The sequence below is a fragment of the Ambystoma mexicanum genome, chromosome 2p (assembly GCF_040938575.1).
Source record: "Ambystoma mexicanum isolate Mex_15411 chromosome 2p, UKY_AmexF1_1, whole genome shotgun sequence".
NCBI classification, from domain to species: Eukaryota; Metazoa; Chordata; class Amphibia; order Caudata; family Ambystomatidae; genus Ambystoma; species Ambystoma mexicanum.
This window is the reverse complement of record NC_090923.1, coordinates 903,434,184-903,455,449: the sequence shown is the minus strand read 5'-3', so window position 1 is coordinate 903,455,449 and position 21,266 is coordinate 903,434,184. Positions and strand designations below refer to the sequence as shown.

General features: G+C 45.6%; 1 protein-coding gene across 3 annotated transcripts in view; it reads left to right on the top strand.

Moving 5' to 3' along the window:
• LOC138566889 (galectin-4-like) overlaps positions 1–21,266 on the top strand; it is a 341,874-nt gene that overhangs the window by 202,755 nt on the left and 117,853 nt on the right. For all 3 annotated transcript variants that reach the window (XM_069644615.1, XM_069644614.1, XM_069644617.1), the window contains one exon: positions 13,354–13,473. In XM_069644615.1, the coding sequence (XP_069500716.1) occupies positions 13,354–13,473 (120 nt within the window). The remainder of the gene's footprint in view (positions 1–13,353; positions 13,474–21,266) is intronic.

The window sequence follows — 21,266 nt, the reverse complement described above, 5'->3', positions numbered from 1 at the left end:
ACATGCATGAATTATAGTAAACACAAATGATCCTGCTCCATAGGGGATGGCAGGCTACAATTGGTTGGTTTCTCAATCGTCTGTCGATTTCCATGTGGGTCCGCTGGGCTCATCTCTGCATGAAGTGAAGGTCAGGTCTCTCATAAGTTACATTGTGATAAGTACGATAATATGCTAAGCCTACTACTACATCACTATGGAATGCACCAGGAAAGCTCATGGGGTGGTGCCTGGGGGAAGGGAGGAATAAATACAGTCACACTGACCAACAGTTTCTGCGCTTTGTGCCATGAAAAAGTGCTGGACGAGGGAGAGGTGGGGTTTTAATTGAATTTTGTTCCAGAGATGATATATCCACAGAGGTAGCAGCAACACATACCTTTCTTGAATTTTCCTAGATTCCTGTCGCAAAATGTATTTTACATAGCTGTTTGTAACTGTCCTTGGTATTCTGAACCACTTGCATGCATCAGCGTCTTGTCTGTTATTAAAAATATTTTGTGGCATTCTTTCACAAAATCGAAACCTACCCGTCTTTGGCTTCAATCACTGAAAACAGGCTGGTATTGTAATTTGACCTTGAGCGATAGTCAGCAACTGCTCGAAGGACACAAGGTGTCGAATACCCTAAAAAATGACAACATTTACTATATTGAAAGTGGAAATACGAAAATGTAGTTTCCATTTCTGCTATCTGTTGTTCTGACCGGTTACTCAGCGTGACACTGAGAGAATGGAAGTTCCTGACATTATGTTAGTTCAACTATGCATAATATTTTTGCGATTATAAACAGCATGTGTGCTGTATGTATAATAACTAATTCAGCGACGTGCAAATGTTCAATTTGACCAAAATAATGGACATAGTACGTTATGTTATGTTGAATTATTTTAATACAGCACACTATAAAAAAACAGAGTGTATCACTAGCTGTTTGTTTATCTGTCTAGTAATGATAGTTATTTGTGTATAGTTTAAAGAGGAGTGAATAGAGGTTTGATTATTCATCGATTACCCGCAACAACAATATGCAGGCTAGTGATATCTAAACCGCTTTGTCCCGTGGAATATCCTTGTGTGTTGTCACCATTGCTTCCTTGTACACCATAAAGTAGGGGTTGGGGAGGGGCAGGGGCTGAACATTGTCCGTGGGCACTTGGTTCACTTTTTCGATCACTAATCTTCCCAGTTCCGTTATAATGCCATCTGTCTGTGGTTCAACATAAAACGTTACTATCTTTGTCCTTATTTTCTGCATCTCATTCTGAATCCCATTGGTTGCTATACCTACTTCACGGAGATGACCTTTCCAGCACGTCATGGTCTCAAATACTCTGCCATGTTGTCATGTGTTTGTTCATTATGTGTGGTTTATGTTTATGATTAGGTTTCATCCGGTTCTGAATTCTACGGTAACTTGTTATATTCGATTACAGAACGGCTACTAAGTTATATTTTTATTCTGTTATCTACACAGATATATTGTACAATTCTGCATATGCCATAGTTTACAGCTACCATCGGATGGATTCTTCAATCAACATTGGCGGATAAGCATAAACGTTGCTTATTCCATAACCTTTATGTGGGACGACCGGCAGGGACCAATCGGCCCTTTGGCGGTACCATCAATAAGTACCAACCTGTCAGCGTTCACAATGTAACAACGTGCTGAAGTGAAAGCGTTGCGCTTCAAAGCGCAAAGAATTCATATCTTCTCATGAAAGGAACCCCATGTGTGTCATTAGAAAGTTTTGCTAGTGTAACATAATTACACACAAGAATTGGAGTACTGGGATTAACTGATCGTTGATCACAAACGGCGTATCATGAGGAAGTTATAAAGAAAATTCGCAGCATGCGATATTCGCTAGCTATAACCTGTATGGCAAAAAAATATAATTCATTTTGTGGAATTAATATTCTCTTGTGAGCGTTCTTTGATAAATAAAAACACTTGTTACATTGCAGACTATTGATATTTCCGTAAAAAATAATGATTTCCTATCCTATTTGGGGCAAGAAAGAAAAGTTTCGTGCTTTGAGAGGATTTGTGTGTTTATCTTCCTGGTTCTGTGTTAAGTGATGTTATGCGTGGGTGATGACTGGGCACGTTTGGCTACGCTGCCCACGAACGTCATGAAAATAGGGGGAGCATATAGTTTGGTTTGTTGATGTCAGCTTCAGGGGTGGGCGATCTGTATTCTTGCCGCAAGCGCACTTGAACTTAGGGCAATGCAGCAACAGATAAGATTTGCACAAGATGGCCGCACCCAGCCCGTTGTTGTCGCATGTGTGAAAGTGAGGAAAACTAAGGTAAGATGCATAGGAACATTTTTTACGATTGATTACAGTATGCTTAAAAATACATGCCCGATCGATCGTGACAATAACATTTTTGAGCAAACTTCCCCTTTAAACCTTAGTTACTTACAAGGCTACACAAACTAAATGGATTGCATGTGTCAGAGAAAGGCTTTTTCGTCAACAATACTTTAAGGAATGTGACAGCAAAGGTATTAACCGGGCGGTAGCCAGATAATTTGCATGAAGACAGAGAAAGGTGCATGGCACTAAAAAGCAGGACTTTAAGGGTGCTTCTTGATTTTTAATACTGTCCCAGTTCACAGGCAAAATCTAAATAGATTTTATGTTACATAATTGTATTTGACTTTCTGTTTTGTGATACAAAGCGATGAGGTTACATTAAGAAAAAATGTCCATTCTATTGGTGCAAAGTTGCGTGCTACATAGCATGACAGCAGGTATAGTGCTCACAGTTCTGTCAGGATATTAAATGAAATTAACATGTTTTTAATGGCAGATAACTTCACAGCCATGTCACACAAACAAAATTATGACTGCAAGTAAAAAATGGAAAGAAAAGTTGTGAAATTCATCTGCATTAGAGTTCTGGGGCAGATGAACCTTTTGCTGCTTGGTCAATCCAGCCCTGCTCTCAACCATGAATTACCCCTGTGATCTGTCTTCTTAGGGCTGCAATGCATCTTCAGCTATGCTACTGGTGCAAATCCTCCTAACCCATGTACCCCACCACCTGAAAGAATGTTCTATTGAATTTAACCACAACCCTTTATATCCAAATCAGACTACCTGTCTAACCTCATCTAGTCTCTGGGCTCACCCCCTGAAAACTCTCCTCTATGTTCCAATTCAAAATTTCTCCCTTCACCACCCCTTTGTTCTTTTTTTTGCCTAAGTCCTGTCTGTCTGTGACAAGACTTTAGAAAGTCTATCTTGGATGAACAGAGTTACACCCCTTAGTTTTAGCCTGAACTGCCCAAAGGTTTGGTAGCAATGGGTGAGCGGCCAGGCTTAGTTTAGGAGGGCTGTAGTGAGGCACACCGAAATCAGACTATACACTTAGTTCAAAGAAACTCTTACACACTAGGAGTTATATAAAAAATATATGTATTTATATACATTATGGCTTGTAGCATTCAAGTAAGGTAAGTACTATCACACAATAATATAATAGGAGAACAGTTGCAATATGCACAGAGTTATACACCTAAGAATAGCAATAAAGGGAACAAATCACATAACCAAGGCTCCTGAAACATATAAGCAAACTTAGAGGAACTTTGATAACTTTTTTATAACTTTAGCTTAGCCTATCTTAGAAAGTCCAACGCTGATATTAGGTGAGTCTCACAAAGTCACAGGTGGCACTGGGGGACTAGTGACCAAGGGCTGAGGAAGGCAAGGCAAGCAAGCAAAGTTCAGTTCAGTAGAAAACCCATCAAGTTTGCAGGTTGGTAAAAGTCAGGTTTGCCCCAAGGACAGGTGTCCCAAGGCAAGGTAGAGCACAATGGATTGTCCACCCCAATGTAGCTCAAGGTAGGCCCTGCAGGGGTCCAATGATTAATCAAATACAGCCCCCAGGAGCAAAAGATCAATGCAGCAAGCCCCAGTTAAGTACATAGGAGCAGACAGTACCTTTTCAATGAAGAACACAATGCTGCAGGACGGTCTGCAATTTGAGGCGACAGCAGACCCCTGGTTCGGTTCCTTGGCTTTGGAGGCTGAAGAAGGAACTGTGGAGTTATCAGATAGTGGCACTCTTGCAATAGGACCGCAAGCAGAGGATAGTCACAGTACTTGCTCATTGGAGCCCTTCACAGGGTTTGTAACAGCAATGGTTGTCGTCCAGCAGACTTCTCTCCGGTTCCCTGTCCTTGACTTGGCTGAGGGGACTTCTAAGAGCAGGAAAGAGTGACTGCAGGCCCAGTAGGATGCCCACCAAGTTTCAGCCAAAACTGCACTTCACAGGACGATGCACTACAAACTGGCACAGGTCCCAGGGTATTGGGAGTTTGCAGACCACTGAGGTTGCAGCTCTACGAGGAACAGTGCAAAATACAGCTGGTCCTGAGGCTGGTTAGGCCCACCAGTCCAGGGGAGGAAGTCATCTTCAGGAGATCTTCCCTGTCGCTCGGAATTCAGGGTCGGGTCAACCGCAGTCACTCAATGGCATTGGCGGTCGCTTGGAAGTTGCTGGGGACGTCCTTCTATGAATTCCTCTTCGTATCTTCAGCCCAGTGGTCGACTCTGAGTGTCTGCTCCAGGACTCTCTTCTTTCATACAGGACAATTAGCCGAGCTCACCAATCATAAAACATGCATTCATTCAAAATTGGGGGGTTGCTGTCCAATGGGGACAGCCATCCTCCCAGCACAAACTGGGGTTCCAGGCAGGCACACTGCAGGACAAAGACCAGGGGAGTTTCGGTCACCACCCCCACTTCCTGTCCTTTCAGGCACTCTTGAGAGTCTTGGGGGGCTTTCCAAGGGAAGACCGCCAAAGACAAAATACCCATTAAGACCTCCCTGACCCGATAGGTAGAAGACGCTCAAGAAAGAACAGGTCATCAAGAACAGGGCTTAAAAATGTACAGCCACCATTTTAGGCAAATGGTGGCCACTTTGTCCCTTACCATAGCTGCAAAAGCAGCTTGTGACAAAAGTCCACAAAAAGTCATGCAAAAAGGTACGCTGCCACCAGCCTGTCAGATGAACTTGTAACAGTAGCTTAAGGTTACTGGAAAAGCGAGAAAAGGGAGACATTGTTCCCCCTGAGCACTCCACTTAAGGTGGGGTGTGCTGATCTCGTAAAATAAATTACAGGTGAGACAAAAAGTGTCCCTGTGCCCTGTTAAAATGTGCTAACACAGGTAAAATTAAAAGGGAAGCTCAAGGAGCTTCCAGCAACACTGTCCTGTTAAAATGTGCTAACACACGTAAAATAAAAATGGAAGCTCAAGGAGCTTCCAGCAACACTGCACCAAAACTGCTGTGTGCTGCAATAATAAAAGGGAGATGCCCAAAAAGATGGAGGAAAGCATAACTCCATTAAAAACTACTAAAACGAGGTAAAAATTGTACCAATGGTTAGAGTAAAAGAATAAGTCAGTGTGGAAAAAGGTTCCCACTCACTCAGGAGGATCAGTCCACAACTCCAATAATCTAGCAAAAATGCTGGGGACTCACAAAGTGGGGCGAATTTCAGTCAAAACGGAAATTCTACCTGACACCACCCCTCCGACTCTCCTCCCCATCAGAAAATGTGACTTTGCCCTCTACTTTCAACTATGAGATTTGTGACACCCTCACACAGGGGCACAGCCATGTGGGTTAGAGGGGGTTGGCTGCCCCTCCTGGCTCCTCCCTGATCCTCCCATATTTGTATTTTGTATTTGTATTTTATTGAATGTATATAGCGCTTTACTCCAAAGCGCTTATGCAGTGTACTGTGGGTGACATGGCATTTATTCATGTGTTAACCCAGAGAACCAACTGTAAATTCTATTGCTTTTTACCTCATTTTCTTAAACATTGTGCTGCAAAATTAATCATTTCAGCACAGTATTTAAAAAACAATTCTCGGGGGAACCCCTCCACATCCCCCTTATTTCTTTTGGGTTCCCTTGATACACTCATCGCTCAAGCTAATTTGAGGAAAAATTTAGGGCCCTCCACTGAAAACATTCACCACCTTGTGAGGGCTCACCCATGTATCATTTAGAATCTTGGGTACCCCTTCAAGAGCTATCCACCCACCCAGCACCAAAAGCTGCTTTTGCACTGCCCTCACAGCCCTTTTCTGCCCCCACCCTTCTGCTCTCACTTCTAATCCTACCTGTATTATCCCCTTCTCCCCTGCCCCATAGTTTTAGCTAACTCCCATTCTCTGTATGACCAACACGGCCCGCACCCCTCTGCATCTCTTTATAACGACAAATCTTCAAAAAGGTAGCACCCCTAACCCCCCGCCCCCTATGCCTCTCTCTTTAACTGGTCACTTTTTTCAGGGATGTTCCTCCCCTGATTTACAATCTTCACCTTCTAACCAATCCTTAACAAGTCATCAATGAACCATGATAATCCTGCAAACTATTTTTAACCAGAGCTATCACTTTCTTGGTCTTGTAGGCTTTCAGGTTTCTTCTTTGTTTAAGGTTGTGGACTGATAAAAAAATTAAAATGTCCATTTGATCCACAGTGATGTACATGTATTGCTAATACGATCTGGATTTTGTTTTTGTGTTTGTTTGCTCTTTCAGGTGGGTCCGTGCTTTGGCCCTCATTACAGCCATGCCAATTTGGAAAAAAGTGCTGGTAACAATGGTAAAAACTACAAGTCTGCCGGTAGGGGCTGTGAACTAACGGCAGGCCTGACCTGCCGGGAGATCAGCCCCCTTTCACTGAAGCACCGGCACCGTTCCGTACGGTGCTGGTGCTTCAGGGTTAGCATTCCCGTGGAAACCAATGGGACTCCATGGGAACGGGAACTTGCTGTTCCTCCACTGCCCATAATATTCCAGTATTACTGGGATATCAGGCAGCAGAAACGGTAAGGCGAGTCTGCCGGTAACCCCGAGGCAGACAGGTAATGAGGGCCTTGTGTGTGTTTTTGGGTGATTACGTTTCTGATGTTTGTTAATCTGCTTAGAATCACATGCTGTGCATAGTCCGACATCCAGTGGTCACTGTGGAGTATTGCATTTTGTTTTTTTCGAAAGTCAAAAAGGGGACATCGGCATAGGCGTCTCTGTAATACTATCCCTATAGTGACGTGTAGTGTACCCAAAATCCCTCATGCTCCGAGGTCCCTCTGTTTGTGTTTTTCTGCCCAGAATACTGGTCGCCTTAATGTGGAGCTCGTAAGAGACATTGCCAAAACCATCTATTCGACCCTTGGTCGATTTATCAGTTATCGTTTCATCCAAACGCCTCCAGCCTTTTTCGACGGCTAAGCAACTTCCCCGCCGAGTCAAGATCTTTGACGGCGATAGTTTCAACGGAGGCGATCCCATCGGCTCTGCCGAACACGTGGACTGGCCTCGCTGGCCTACACAGTAGGGAGAGTGGGGGTTGTGGTGGACATCTCTGTTTTCTTCTAGAATGCCTTTCTCGCTCCCCTTCCTTTCCTTCGGGGTCGTTATCACTTATTATTACATACTCAGCTATGGAGAGGATTCCTTTTAGATTTTTTCCTCGTTGTAACGGCAAATTCACGTGGAAGGATAAGCATAAGCGGTGTAACCGCTGCTTATCCCTCGACCACAACGAGGCCTGCTGTGTGGCCTGTAAACTTCTTCGTCCAAAAACTTTAAAGGACTACAGGGTCAAGAGGTGGGCAGTCTACGCTATGTCTAGGGTTGATTCCTCACTCACCGCCACCGAATGTGATGAGGGAGACAGTGATAACACTACCTCCGTATCGGAGATTGTCAACCTCTCTAAGGAGCGCTCCCGCTCCTCTGCGTCTGTCCTCAGCCCCGAAAGGTTCGGCTCACGCCCTACCTATAGGGATGTACACCCCGGCGACGCCGACGCACATGAAAAAGTTAGAACTAAACACACAACCCAAGGCCCTTCCTCGACGAAGTGGAAGAAGGCCCAAGCGCCAATGGAGACGCCGAATCTACCGGCAGCCTCCGCCGACCAGAAGGATCGCCAGCCCTCGCCGCAGCTGCATGCGTACCTAGCGACTGGGCCCTACGCAAATAAGAGCGCTACCACCAAAACGTCTGACGAAACACCTCGTAAGAGAGCGACCGTAGACGATAGGGTTCCGACACCACCGAAAACCGTTCACGACCAGCCCTCAATGGACATACTAGTCGTCGAAAGCTTGGCTAGAATAGTCTCTACTGACACTCACAGACGGACGGACAAAGAGTCGCCGACTCCCGCTCACAAGGCCAGAGAGACGCTGAAATTTACGGATGGTATGCCGGAACCTCCCCCCCGTCCAAAGGAAGACGTAAAGATGTATCCCCAGTGTCAGGCCCACGAGAATGTTTCTCAGAGGGCGACAGGGGTATATCCTCCACGCTATGGGAGAGATCTCGGCACCTAGAGGTGGAGGAACACTCCTTTCTGCTGCTAGACTGTTCAGGCTTACCCCAATTGACTATGGAAATATTTCAATCATGTATGGACAAATTAGACAGGTTTATGTCCACCCCTGAACACGTTACACCCAAAAGGCCAACAGAGGTACATCATGAAGACCCTAGGGCCAAATATCCAAGACTCTTTGACCCTCTTGAAGAGGAAATTGATACATATGACCTCACTGAGGAGAACCCTCATTTTCACGAGGATGAAGAATTCATAAATACTGAGGATCTACAAGACCCTGTAGGGGACATTGAAGAAGACCCAGACATAGGTGGATCACAGCCCTGGCAGTCTCCATGGGCGTCAACAGACCCTGACGTTTTAGATCTGTCTTCTCCTCAGACCACACTGGTCAGAAACCCGTCACCTGTGGATGACCAACCCACTTTCAGTGCATTGCTACGCAAGGCGGCAGCACATTTTGACATTGACACAGGCGAAATTACTCCAGAAGTAGACTTTGTGGAGAAAATAATTAAAGAAAAACCACCTACCAGCTAGACCATACCCCTTCTGGCCTCTGTCAAGAGACGCCTTGTTCCATCTTTATCCACACCTGCATTGGTTCGAGGTGTCATCCCAAGAATTGAAAAGCTTTTAACCCCTCACCGTCGGAACCCTTATGTATTAGGGGTCACTCATACCTGATTCCCTGGTAGTAACGACCACGAGAAAAGGGGCGGGGGTTCCGCTATCTACTAGTGAAGCACCCCCAGACAAGGAGGGGAAGAAGCTTTATGCCTTGGGAAAAAGTTTTACATCCTCTGCAGCTTTCTTCACGCGGATTGCCAACAACAATACTTTGTTGGCAAGCTACGCTGATGCCCAATGGGGAATGTTGCACGAAGGCCTACAAGAAACTCCTGAGCCCTTACGAACCTGTTTGTTAGCCATTGTGACATAGGGATGTAACGGTATAACGGTATACCGTTAAAGATACCGTGAACCACTTAATTGAACAATAATAACCGTCACATTGTTTATACCGTTATACCGTTAAGTGTGCTTTTCAATCTGATTTGTAAAGGCTGCAGTAAGCAAGTGCTGCGCAGACTTGGTCTTGCACTGTTGGATCTGCCGTCTGTCAAGTAGTTTCAGTTGGAGCAGTTTTTAATGCCATTCCATAAACCACACGTGCCTGACACAAAATCAATATGTTAGCAATATGAAGAATAGATACAGTGCCAAGAAGGAAAAGGGTTTACTTTGGGGTGGCAGCTTTGGGGTTTATATATTTATAATGGATAATGTTCTCTAAACATATGGCAATGGGGGATTTCCCTGGTTCTATCATTGAATTTACATATAATAAGTCACACTGCGAAATTCACTCATCTGTCGGTATTCCCTGCTGCCATACCAAAGGGTAACATGTGTGTGATTTCTGAAAACCTTTTGGCCCGCAAGTAAACTAAAGGCTGTAAAGTGTAAAGAGAGTGCGTGTGTGTGTGTGTGTATGTGTATGCACACAAGCGTATACTACCATCAGCCTCCATTGATCTGTGGCATGCAGGTTATCAAGATGGCAACATGTTCATCTTCACCAGTAGCCAGTAGGGGAGCAAAAATTCTAAATGACCACTTAAGAAAAGCTATTTAGTTTGCTTTGCCAGTTGCAGCAGGGCCCCCTCCCCCTCTCCAAACGTGTGTTTGTGTTTGGTGGAAGCAAGTAATTTCAGTGGAAAGTATGTTGAAAAGCCCAATTCTGGCCCTGGGTGCATGGTTTTGTTGTGCATGGTTTTGTTTGTGATGAAAAATCTGTCAATGTATGACCTTTTAGAAAATATTTGTTAAGATTAGTTAACTCCACCTGCTATACCGCGATAACCATGATATACCGTCATTGGGCAAGAAGGTTATCATACCGTCATAAAACTAATACCGTGACACCCCTATTGTGACAGAAGGTACTCCGGTAAACCAAAGCATCATTAAGAGCACGCTAGATGCTGCGGAGACGACTGGCCGGTCACTAGTCCAGGGGATACTTCTTAAGCGTCATGTTTGGTTCAGGAATTCCGGTTTCAAGCCAGAAACCCAGGCGTCTCTCATCAACAAACCCCTTGAAGACTCAAACTTGTTTGGTAAGGTGGTTGACGACGCACTGGAGACAGCTAAGAAGGAATTTGAAACTCTAAAAACCCTGGACCAAATCACAAGACCTCCTAATAAGCGAGGTTACGGCAACAGGCACTTTTTTCATGGCCAACGACAAAACTAACAACAACAACAATACTCCTCAGCAGGCAACTGGTCCTCCACTCAAGGAACCAGTGGACAATATGCTCAGAGAGGACAACGTCGTGGCAAGGGAAGAGGTTGGGGCCCCACTACCAGAGGCTCCCCTGCTGCCAACACCAAATGACCCGAAGGTTCGGGTCCCCTCCCATGCATCTCCGGTCGTGGGCCGGTTAACATCATTCCTAAAAGCATGGGAGGGAATTACCACAGACGACTGGGTAGTGTCAACAATAGCCCACGGTTACTGCATCAAATTCAATCGGTCCCCTACATTCAGACCCCCAAGGGGAAGACGCCTATCACAGGAACACCTCTCCATCCTTCTTCAGGAAGTCGAACTACTACTAGAAAAAGGAGCAATAGAGGTCTTGCCTCTATCACAGGTAAATGAGGGTATTTATTCAGTGTACTTCCTTGTACCCAAAAAGGATTTAACCATGCGCCCTGTACTAGATCTGCACCCAGCGAACAAATTCGTAAAACCTCAAAATTTTTGTATGGTGACTTTGCAGGAGGTAATCCCCCTGCTCACACAGGGGGATTACATGGCAACATTGGACATGAAAGATGCATTCTTTCATATTTCAATGTTGCCAGCACACAGGAAATACCTCAGGTTCATGATAGAAGGCAAACACTATCAGTTCAAAGTGCTATCCTTCGGCATAGCCTCAGCTCCAAGGGTATTCACGAAAGTACTGGCAGTGGCAGTGGCACACCTGAGCAGATTGTCCATTCCAGTCTACCCTTACCTCGACGACTGGCTCATATCAGGGGATTCCTACGAAACATGCTTCTCAAATACCCAAAAGACTGTAGACCTTTTGGTCCACCTGGGCTTCTCCATCAACGAGAAGAAGTTCAGTCTAGACCTCAGCCAAGTCAAGCAATTCCTAGGGGCTCTAATTCGAACAAAGGACGGCCTCGTCTTCCCCTCCAACTAGAAGGTCCAAAACATGCTGTTTCAGATCCCTCAATATGTAGCCGGTCGGGAGGTGTTGGTACGCAAAGCCATGCAATTGCTAGGAATGATGGCGTCATGTATTTATTTGGTACCTCACGCGCGCCTGCGCATGCGCCCAATGCAAGCAGAGCGGTCATGTTTTATATCGAAAGAACTAGACCACTGAGAAAGACTAATCAGTTCTTTGTCTCGGTGGCGGCATGAAGAGGAGGAGATGTAGTTTCCAAATCCACTATATCTAGATGGATTGTCCAATGCATCACTCTCTGTTATACTCTTGCTAAGAGAGAGCTGCCCTTCAAGCCGAGAGCAAATTCTACTCGAGGCACTGGGGCATCCATAGCATTCATTGCAAAAGTTCCCCTTGAGTCCATTTACAAGGCAGCAACCTGGAGTTCTGTACACACCTTTACAAAACACTATTGTCTAGATGCCCATTTTAGATCTGATTCCCAGTTGGGACAAGCAGTACTCAGACATCTTTTCTCTACTGTTCCTTCTCACAGCCCACCTTCAACTCCGTGTACTGCTCACTAGTCTATGCACAGCATGTGATTTTAAGCAGATTAACAAACATCAGAAGACATGCATTACTTAACGTAAAGCATTTCTGATGGTTGTATCTGCTTTAATTCACATGCGCCCACCCTTCCTCCCAGCGCGGATGGAAGGAACATAAACGTCTTATTTATTTCTCTCTTTTCTGTACTCACTCACGTAGTGATAAGGCTCCCTCATGGCACAAAAAATACAAACAGAGGGACCTCGGCGCGTGAGGGATTTTGGGTACACTACACGTCACTATAGGGATAGTATTACAGAGACGCCTATGCCGACGTCCCCTTTTTGACTTTCGAAAAACAAGATGCAATACTCCGCAATGACCACTGGATGTCGGACTATGCACAGCATGTGAATCTAAGCAGATACAACCATCAAAAATGCTTTTACGGTAAGTAATGCATGTCTTATTATTGTTTGTGGCTTTGTTTCCCTGCCCATCTGTATACTTTCAATTGAAGTTGATACCAGTCCCCAAAGCAACAATCATTAATTTGTCCACCAGTGCGCCAACAAGTTTTGCAGACATCAGTGCAGCAGGAGCACAGACCCCCCGCTGCACCCACCCACAGCATTGTACGAAAATAAAGAGAGAATAAATGCAGAATAGGCATTTACTGCACATTCGGCATTGCTGACAATGCCGAATCCCATTATAGTGAACAAGGGGAGCAGGGATATCCCGCACTCCCCTTGCTCGGTAAAATGGGCTCGCCGTTGTGGGAGTGTCCCCCGCTTCCATAGGAAAGAATGCGCGGGAAAATAAAGGAAATGGAAATCAAAAGGACCCCACGGCAGAAGCCCCTAGCCGTATTAGGGATAGGAAACTTCAGCCGTGGTGAGACGGGAGAATCGAGGTTGCGGCGTGAGGGCAAGTAAGCAGAGGAACAGGTAGGTAAGGTACAAGGGGCAGCGGGTAGATGACAGTGGGACAGGGTGATCTATGTGATCACTGTGCACGCTGTTTTCAGATTCGTCATTTTCGCATTCAAAATAACGCTTAGCGATCACAGATCCTTTATCCACTTCATCATGCCTTTTGCCCATTAATCTTCTTAATTTTGCATGATTAAGTTCATCTCTAAATTTGTGGGCGGGGTCACTGAGTATGATTATGATCATGAACATTGACTGAAGCTGTACTTGCCTCTCTCTAGGTGTCTGTCAATGGCCAGCACTTTCTGGAGTATAACCATCGCATTCCTCTTCACACCGTCCAAAACGTGGTCATCAATGGGGATCTGACCTTGAACTGCATCAACTTCACTGGTCCCAGCGTAAGTGTACTTCAAAGCAGTGGCAAATCCAATAGGCCCGGCATTGCAAATGTAGATTGTGAGACTTGTTTGTAAAGCCCGCAAAGGATAAAAAAGGCTTACACTGTATATTTGAAAAAACAGAACTATTGGCTTTGGTACTGGCTGCTTGTTATTTTTCTAATTGTAGATTTGACATTGAAAGGAATTCTCAATGTTTTCACTCCTTAATGTCTGCCGAGATGCCAAGGTCTCTGTTTGTTCCACAGCCTTATTTGTTTTTCAATTTGTCTGACCAGCCCCAATCAAGCATGCACCAGAAATCGGCTCCGTGTCATTACCATAACCAGGAAGCCCTTCTGTTTATATTCGACACTGCTGCTTTATCCCTTTAAATCATGCTATATTTTCAGATGGCATGGATGTTAGGAACACGTTTTATTTTCGCAGCTTTTCCATATACTGTAATGAAACCCTGGCATATCACCAGAATCTTTTTCTGGCGCTAAACTGATTTTTGGGGCTGAATTTTTTTTAACTCACTCCCTTGCTTAACTCATTTCGTTTTGGGAGCATTGGTTAGTTCTTAGGGCTACCAGTGCCTGGGTCCCTGTCCCCCCATTTAAGCCAATGGTGTAGCACTAATACCTCCAAATGGATAGTAGTTCAAGGGAACCAAGATTCCCCTTTCATTCCCGAGGGAGTGTCCCTCCCTAGAGGGCCTGTGAACCAAGACCCGTTTCCAAATCGAAGGGCAAACTGGAACCACAAGAGGGGTGCTGCCTTGGCAGCCTGGTTAGCTTTCTCCACCTCTCGCCCAGACCCCACTGACCCTGCAGGAGAGCGGGGGACAGTCATGCATTAAAACATTTGCAAAGGCGCCTTACTCCCTCTTAACCCCCAGAAGCATCACTTTAAAGGCCTGGAAGAGTTACAGGAAGTCCCACTGTAGATGGGATCATATGGATTATTGCCGGAAAGTTGGTGAGTGACAGCTGCCTAGGAGCAGAGACTCAGTCGGGGTCCGTGAAGTGGAGGCATCCCACACCCCTTGCAAAGGGAAGAAGGAACTGATTTGAAAGACCTCAGAGTGTTGTGGGGTGATTGGCGTAGACTGGATACGGGGAGGGGGGTGTGTGAGTGGCTCTTTGTTGTACTTGCTGATGCCCCTGTCAGTGGAATAAGACCAGAGGTGAGCAGTAATGCCGGGACGAAAATAGAGGGAGGCAGCACTAGTGTGCCGATTTCCTGGTTGATGCCTGCAAAGTGAATTCCACACCTCACTGTTGGGTAAGAATTGGTGCAGTCACACTGTGTGAGACTACGCAATACATATCTATTTGGTATTAGGTAACCCACCTTTTGGTATAGGTCTGTAGTACACAAGTTGGTAGTGTGACTGAGCAGCCAGGTCTATCCCAAGAGGGGCAAATGTGAGCTGTAGAACTGTACAGATGAAATCAGTCAATACAAGAAACCAAGTGACACTTATGTTCAAGGTTTCAGTTATAAATAGTTATTTATTTATTTACAATTAGTTTTAATAAATCACTTGAATGGACTCCTCCCCCAACATAGATCCCAAATTTGGAATAAAAGGACACACCCCAGAAGGGAATGAGACCAGGAGAAGTTTTATATCAGATAAAAGATGCACGCAGAGATCTCTGATGCTCCGAGAGCACTCTGCCAAACATTACACAAGCAGCACTTTATAAGACTGAAACGCGCCACTGCAGAAGCTTTGGTATAGGTACATAATACTTGAACATCATAGGCTAGGCATATGGATACATTATAGAAACATAGGGGACAGTTGCGCCAGATTGGCTCGAGGCTTGGGTAATCGTCGAGCAGCATGTGGGTCAGCTGGGCTCAAATCCGTAGGGTGAAGGTCAGACACACACAATTAAAACTTAGCTAACTAATGTATCTTATTAAAACAGGAAGTGAAGGCATGGAACAAATAACAATTGAAAAAAGTGGACAGTCATGGGGATGCTGTGGAGTTCATTTTGTTAGATATCTGATCGATTTTGCTGTTTGAACTTTAGGGACTGTAGACCTGGGTGCTCATGCCCAGGTGCCCACCTGGGGGGTTTTGATCTTCTTGATGCCTCATGAGATATGCTGACGTGTGAAGGCGAGTGTCCCCAGATAGCACGATCCTCCCCACAATGAGAGACAATAATGGACTCTCCCAAGATGGGAATAAGGCTAAGACAAAGTGCGGGTGAGCTTAATGGGAGTTTATATAAGTCAAGATAGGGCATGCAAAGAACTCTGTAAACTCTGAGAGCGCTCTGTCTGACATTAGCAAAGACAGGCGTATATATTTACAAAATGCCTCATAAGAACCTACACACTATAGAGGGCACATGTTCGTGGGGATTGGGTGGCGACGACTAACTATAGGTGCAGCTGTGATGTGTTACGCCGTGGTTGGTGGACGTCACGGGGTGCCAACGTGGGGCGGGCAGGTCAGCTGGGCTCATCCGGGCGGTGCTGCGGTGCCAGGCGTGGCCAGTGTCAGTGATGAACGTCTTCCTTGGCTTTCTGCCCTAAGGGCCACGCACACCCCATTCATTCAATACCGCAATATTATCTTTCCCTGTAAATCCTACAATAGGTTATTCTACAGGTTAATGCAACACAGGAGGAATGCACCTAGAGCGGGGTCTTTTGGTGATACATCAATACATGGTTACCATCATCCTGTTGGCTGGGTATCACAGGTCACAAGGTTGGGTCTCAGGGCAAGGGGTGAGCTGTCCAAGTTTTTGTGTCTCGTTAGAAGTCATTATGAATGGGTTCCTACAGTGCTGCTAGATTATTGGGTGTCCTAATTTTACAGGGGCCATTAACCTGGGGTGAGCTGGTGGGTTGTGGAGCCTAAGAAAGGGCACCTTTTGGCCTGCGTTTATGGCCGGGGTTTACTGCTGGGTTGTAAATAATTCAGGTGGCTGGTTGCGGCCATGGGAGCTGCGGGGGAACGTGAATGCTTGAAGCGGCTCCAGCCGAATTGGGGGAGGTGAGGCAGAGCAGCCCGGGCCTCTGTCTTGCATCTGGCAGGCTTCACTGGGGAGAGAGGGGAAGTGGCCTTGGATATGCCCATAATGGTGTTTTCCTCGTGTGTTTGCAGGTTATACAAAAAGACATAATAATTCATTTACTGTACAATACTCATTGAGCTTTTTCTTCAAAGCTTACATGTCTACATTGTTAGTGCCTTTACATGGCCATTTCAAATGTGTTACCTATACCACTGTTGCTATTGTTAACTATACGTTAAGCATTTAACAACCACAACATTTTGTTACACTCTATGCATGCACGATAAGCGAGGTAGTATTAAGGTTGGTGGAGCACGCAGGAACAACTGGCCACTGGGACTGATGGCGGTGACACATGGTGAGCTTGAACATTCGAATACATGCTATGCGTTTTCTTACACAATTTACATGAGCTCCCAATGTGGTTGCACTTGTTTTCCGTTGCACTCTAGCAGCATTAGTTCAGTTATGGCATAGGGCCTTGGAGTACATTCTTCTGGGAAAAAACATATAACATAAAACCCGGGACACTTCTACCATCTGCGCATAGCTACGGGGATATGGGTATTTCAACCAGAATGCCACATGAACACACATTCTGCCATCTTCATGGAGTTTACATAGTTTATCAAAAAGGTCATGGAGAGAAGAGTTTCATCACAGGCAGTTTGCATATTAGTAGTTGGGGTCTCTACTTTTGTCGGGAGACCATTTTACAGTTCTTTTCCACCCCGGCCCTGCTGGTGGGGTCTTACTGAGGACAGTGATACACTGCGGAAGGTGAATGTTACAGTGTTTGTTTCTAGCACTAGCTCATGTCCGTCTGCTCATGGGAACGGGCTCTCAGCGGATCGATTTTGCTGTTTGAACTTTAGGGACTGTAGACCTGGGTGCTCATGCCCAGGTGCCCACCTTGGGGGTTTTGATCTTCTTGATGCCTCATGATATACGCTGACGTGCTAGGTTTATCCATGAAATGTAACAGTAGGGGATTAGATCTAGGGTGGCTGGTTGGCCTGTTCATAAAATGGGGGTCAGATGTGTATCTGCATCAAGAGAGGTAAGGGGGACTGTGGCTTCTCACAGTCGGGGTATAGGGGCCATAGACAGGTTTGTGGAGACAGATGGGCCCGCAGGCGGTGGTTCTGCTCCGGACACACACAGGGCAATGAGCTCAGAGGAAGAGAAAGAATACTCTATCTGTTTGTAACAATTTGTGCCTTGGCTTTTGTGAGAAAAGGGCTTGTGCAATGCAGACAGAGGAGGACAAGGAGGTGGTGGGGGCGGCTGGGCTGGCTTGCGCTGTGCTGGACAGTGAGAGAGATGGCTTTTAAGAATCATTGTGCGGCCTAGTAAAAAGATGGAGTTTGGGGTAGTATAAAATGGAGTCTATATGCGTCATCCAATGGCTGCTGTCCTCTGTCTTCAGGGAACAGAACGTGGGGACGTCTCCCGCAATTGGATGAGCATAAGATTCATTCTATACAGAATGTTACAGGGGGGTCGAAAGGACTCTTGCTTCCTTACACACTCTTTAAAAAGGCAATTCTTTGTAACAGTTCAAGTAGACTTTGGATTTACTTTTCAAAATCATTGAAGCTTGGAGATGCTAATACATTTCTCCTACACCCTGAATTGACTTCAATTACAAGGATAGTATTGCATTAATATAAACTCCAATATACCTTTTAGATTCTGAGTTTCAGGAAGGAAGAGTTAAGAAAAAATAGAAAGGTTAGAACAGTTTCTTAAATTGTGAGGACAAATGAATCCTCCAATGAACTCTAGGTAAGCCTTTCCCAACAGTAACAGTATACAACAAGCTACAACCTATGGAGGGACAAGCAATGCCAAAGTCAATGGATTCAGAAGAGTGCCTTTAGGGTGCCAGAACAGCCAAAGTCATTTGGGCAACGTCTATAGTTCTGATGCAATTCTTGGATAAAGTCTTTCACAAAGTTAGATAGTTCAGAAAATCACTTGTAGGAACACAAGCTGTTAAGCCTGTGCAAGGGGAGTTGAAATCAACTCAGAAAGTTAAGCAGGTGCAAGTCTCAAGTGAGACAACATGACTTAATGCATGAAGGTAAGTACCCCCAAGCCCAAACAGTACCCCTGGTTAGAAGAAAAGTGGTCCAGCTGTATTCCGCCTTGCCTAGCAAACCCTGGTTCCTGAGCCTCAGTCATGGGGACAAGAGGGAGGACGTCTGGAGGGCTCCTGCGGCGTTATCTGGGACGGTTGTCGGCAGCTACGGGCTCTCTTCGATTCAGCGGCTCTTTGAAGTTTCAGCGCTTCGCAAACAGCACTGATGTAGAACGGTTAACTCCGGTTGGACTTTCCTTGATCCCTTGGTCCTGCATTTTGGAGAGGGGAACTGGATTGGGATTTCCTGCTTCTGGAGTGTCCTGAGGAGGCTCTTGGAGCTTTTAGCCGTCTTCGCTCCGTGGCAGACGTTGCACTCGGTTATGGACACTCGACCCCTGGCATTGGGCTTTGGCAGCAACGGAGAGGAACAGTAAGTCGGGAATTGCACCAAAGTAGAGTGTATCTCGGGTTTAGTTGGCCCCACTAACCCAAGGGAAGAAGTCGTCCGGTCTGGAGCTTCTCTGTCGATACGAAAAAAAGGAGGTCAGCGCAGCAGCAGGGCTTCACTGGGCAATTCAAAGGTCCAGGAGGTTGCAGCGGCTTCTCTTCACTATTTCTTCTTCAGATGTTTCTTCCAGTGGTCGACTCTGCCTCTAGTCCCAAAACCCTTGCCTTTTAAGCAAGTTTTCCCCTTCATGCACAGCCTAGGCTGTCAATCACACAGCAGGGTGGGCTGGCCATTCAGGACTCGTTTAGTTCGGGCACACCTAGAGACAAAGGACAGGGGAGTTTCGGGACCCTCCCTCACATCCTGTCCTTCCATACACACTGAAGCCAGGGCGGGCTTCAGAGCTAAAGCCCGCCAAAGGCAAAACACACAAAGGGCTCAAATATGTCTCAACACACAGAGTAAAAGCCAAGGAAGACCTCACAAAAAGAAAATGGCAAAAAAAGAAGACAGGGGTCATTTTGACAAAATGGACACCAATGGGTGCTGTACTGCAGCTCAGGGTTCAGCCTGTGGTAGGAACGCACAATGGTAGTAAAAATTAAACCACTGCCACCAGCCATTTAAAGTAGTGATGGTAACAAAGAATGTTACATGAGAAAGTAGGAACAGGGGCTACTAAGTAACCCCCAGAAATCCACATACGATGGTGTATGCTGGACCTACAAAGAGAAGGTTAAGTAAGGTCAATTTCACCTTACTATTCTTGGGAACAGTAGTTTACCAAAGAAAAGGTATTTAAACCTTAGTGACACTGCACTGAAGGTGCTGTGTGTCATTATACAAAAAGCAGATGCCTATGGAGTTTGTCAGACTCCAAAAACAGTGAAAACATAAAATCCCAAAATCTTGGAAAACACATGAGAGAATGAGAAAAAGGTCCTAAGTCCAGCAAAAGAGCTGGGGGTCTCTAAGGTGGGTGGAATTTAGCATTGAAATGAACATTCTCCCTAACACTCGTCACCCCCAGACTAAGGGACAGGAGGATCTAATCCTCACTAGGATGAATCTCCTGTTACAAATCAGTTAAACTGTTTGCTGAGTCCACCAGCAATCTTTTGTAACCCTTGCTGTGGTACTTTTTAACATTAGTTTTCATTTGCAAGCTATATGACCTACAAGTACTCTTGGATGCATCTCTCTTGTTTAATGTATAGGGAACCTGGTTTAACAGTCCCTCAGAAGTTGTGACAACCTCTGAATATAGAATAGGTTTTTTACAAGGGTTTTTATAAAGAAATCCCTTAGACCTAGAGGGGTCTCCATAATTCCTCACCACCTCTCTACTGAGCAGGTTGGGTCTCTGGTATCTTAGTTCCTCCACTTCCTCTTAGATCTTGTTTTCCTTGGTTAGGCGTTTCCCTTCTAACACTAGGATTTGCACTGGAGTCTTCAGCAGAAGATCCAACAGTCTTAAGGTGTTTTGACTTACAGGGTCATCACAAGTTTGGCGGTAACCCTTAAACTGCCGCATTTAAGAGTCTGCCAAATCACGGGTTTGGCTGCATTTACCCCCAGCTCTCAGCTGTGGGAAATCTGCCAGGAATTTCCCAATTTTCAGTGCTATTACCGCACGGTAGTACCGCCGACGGTAATCCAACTGAAGAATCCCCATTTGGTCCAATGGGGAATTTCCAAATGGGCCAATGTGGAATGGGGGATTACCTTTTTGCCAAACCCGTGATCTGGCGCTAATAGCACCAGGGGGTTTGGCAGTAGCGCTATTAGCGCAGGGGGTTTCCTGGTGGGAATACCGCTGGTATACTGCCCAACTCGTGAGGAGGCTCTTAGACTTATCTTTTCTGGATTTCCACTAGCTTTGAAGTTTACCAGTTCTTACAGGCCTAGACAGGTTTAAAACCTGTCTATCCACCCCTTCCTCAGAAGTAGTGTCGGTCAAAGACTTTATAATTGGAATTGCAATGATGGAGCATCATTTGGGCTCCCATTTCCCTAATATTCTAGTCCTAGATTGCCTTTGTTAGAGGTTACCTTACTAACATAAGGACTTACAGTGTGGTTCTCTGTAGAGCGCCCCACAGGCTCAGAGTGGTCTCTTAAGGTTGCCTCTCTATCCAATCTGGTTTGTTCTTGCTTCCTCCTGCTTTTCTACCGCAGGCGGAATCCTCAGCTGCAGTATAGCACCCATGGGTGATCATTCTGTGAA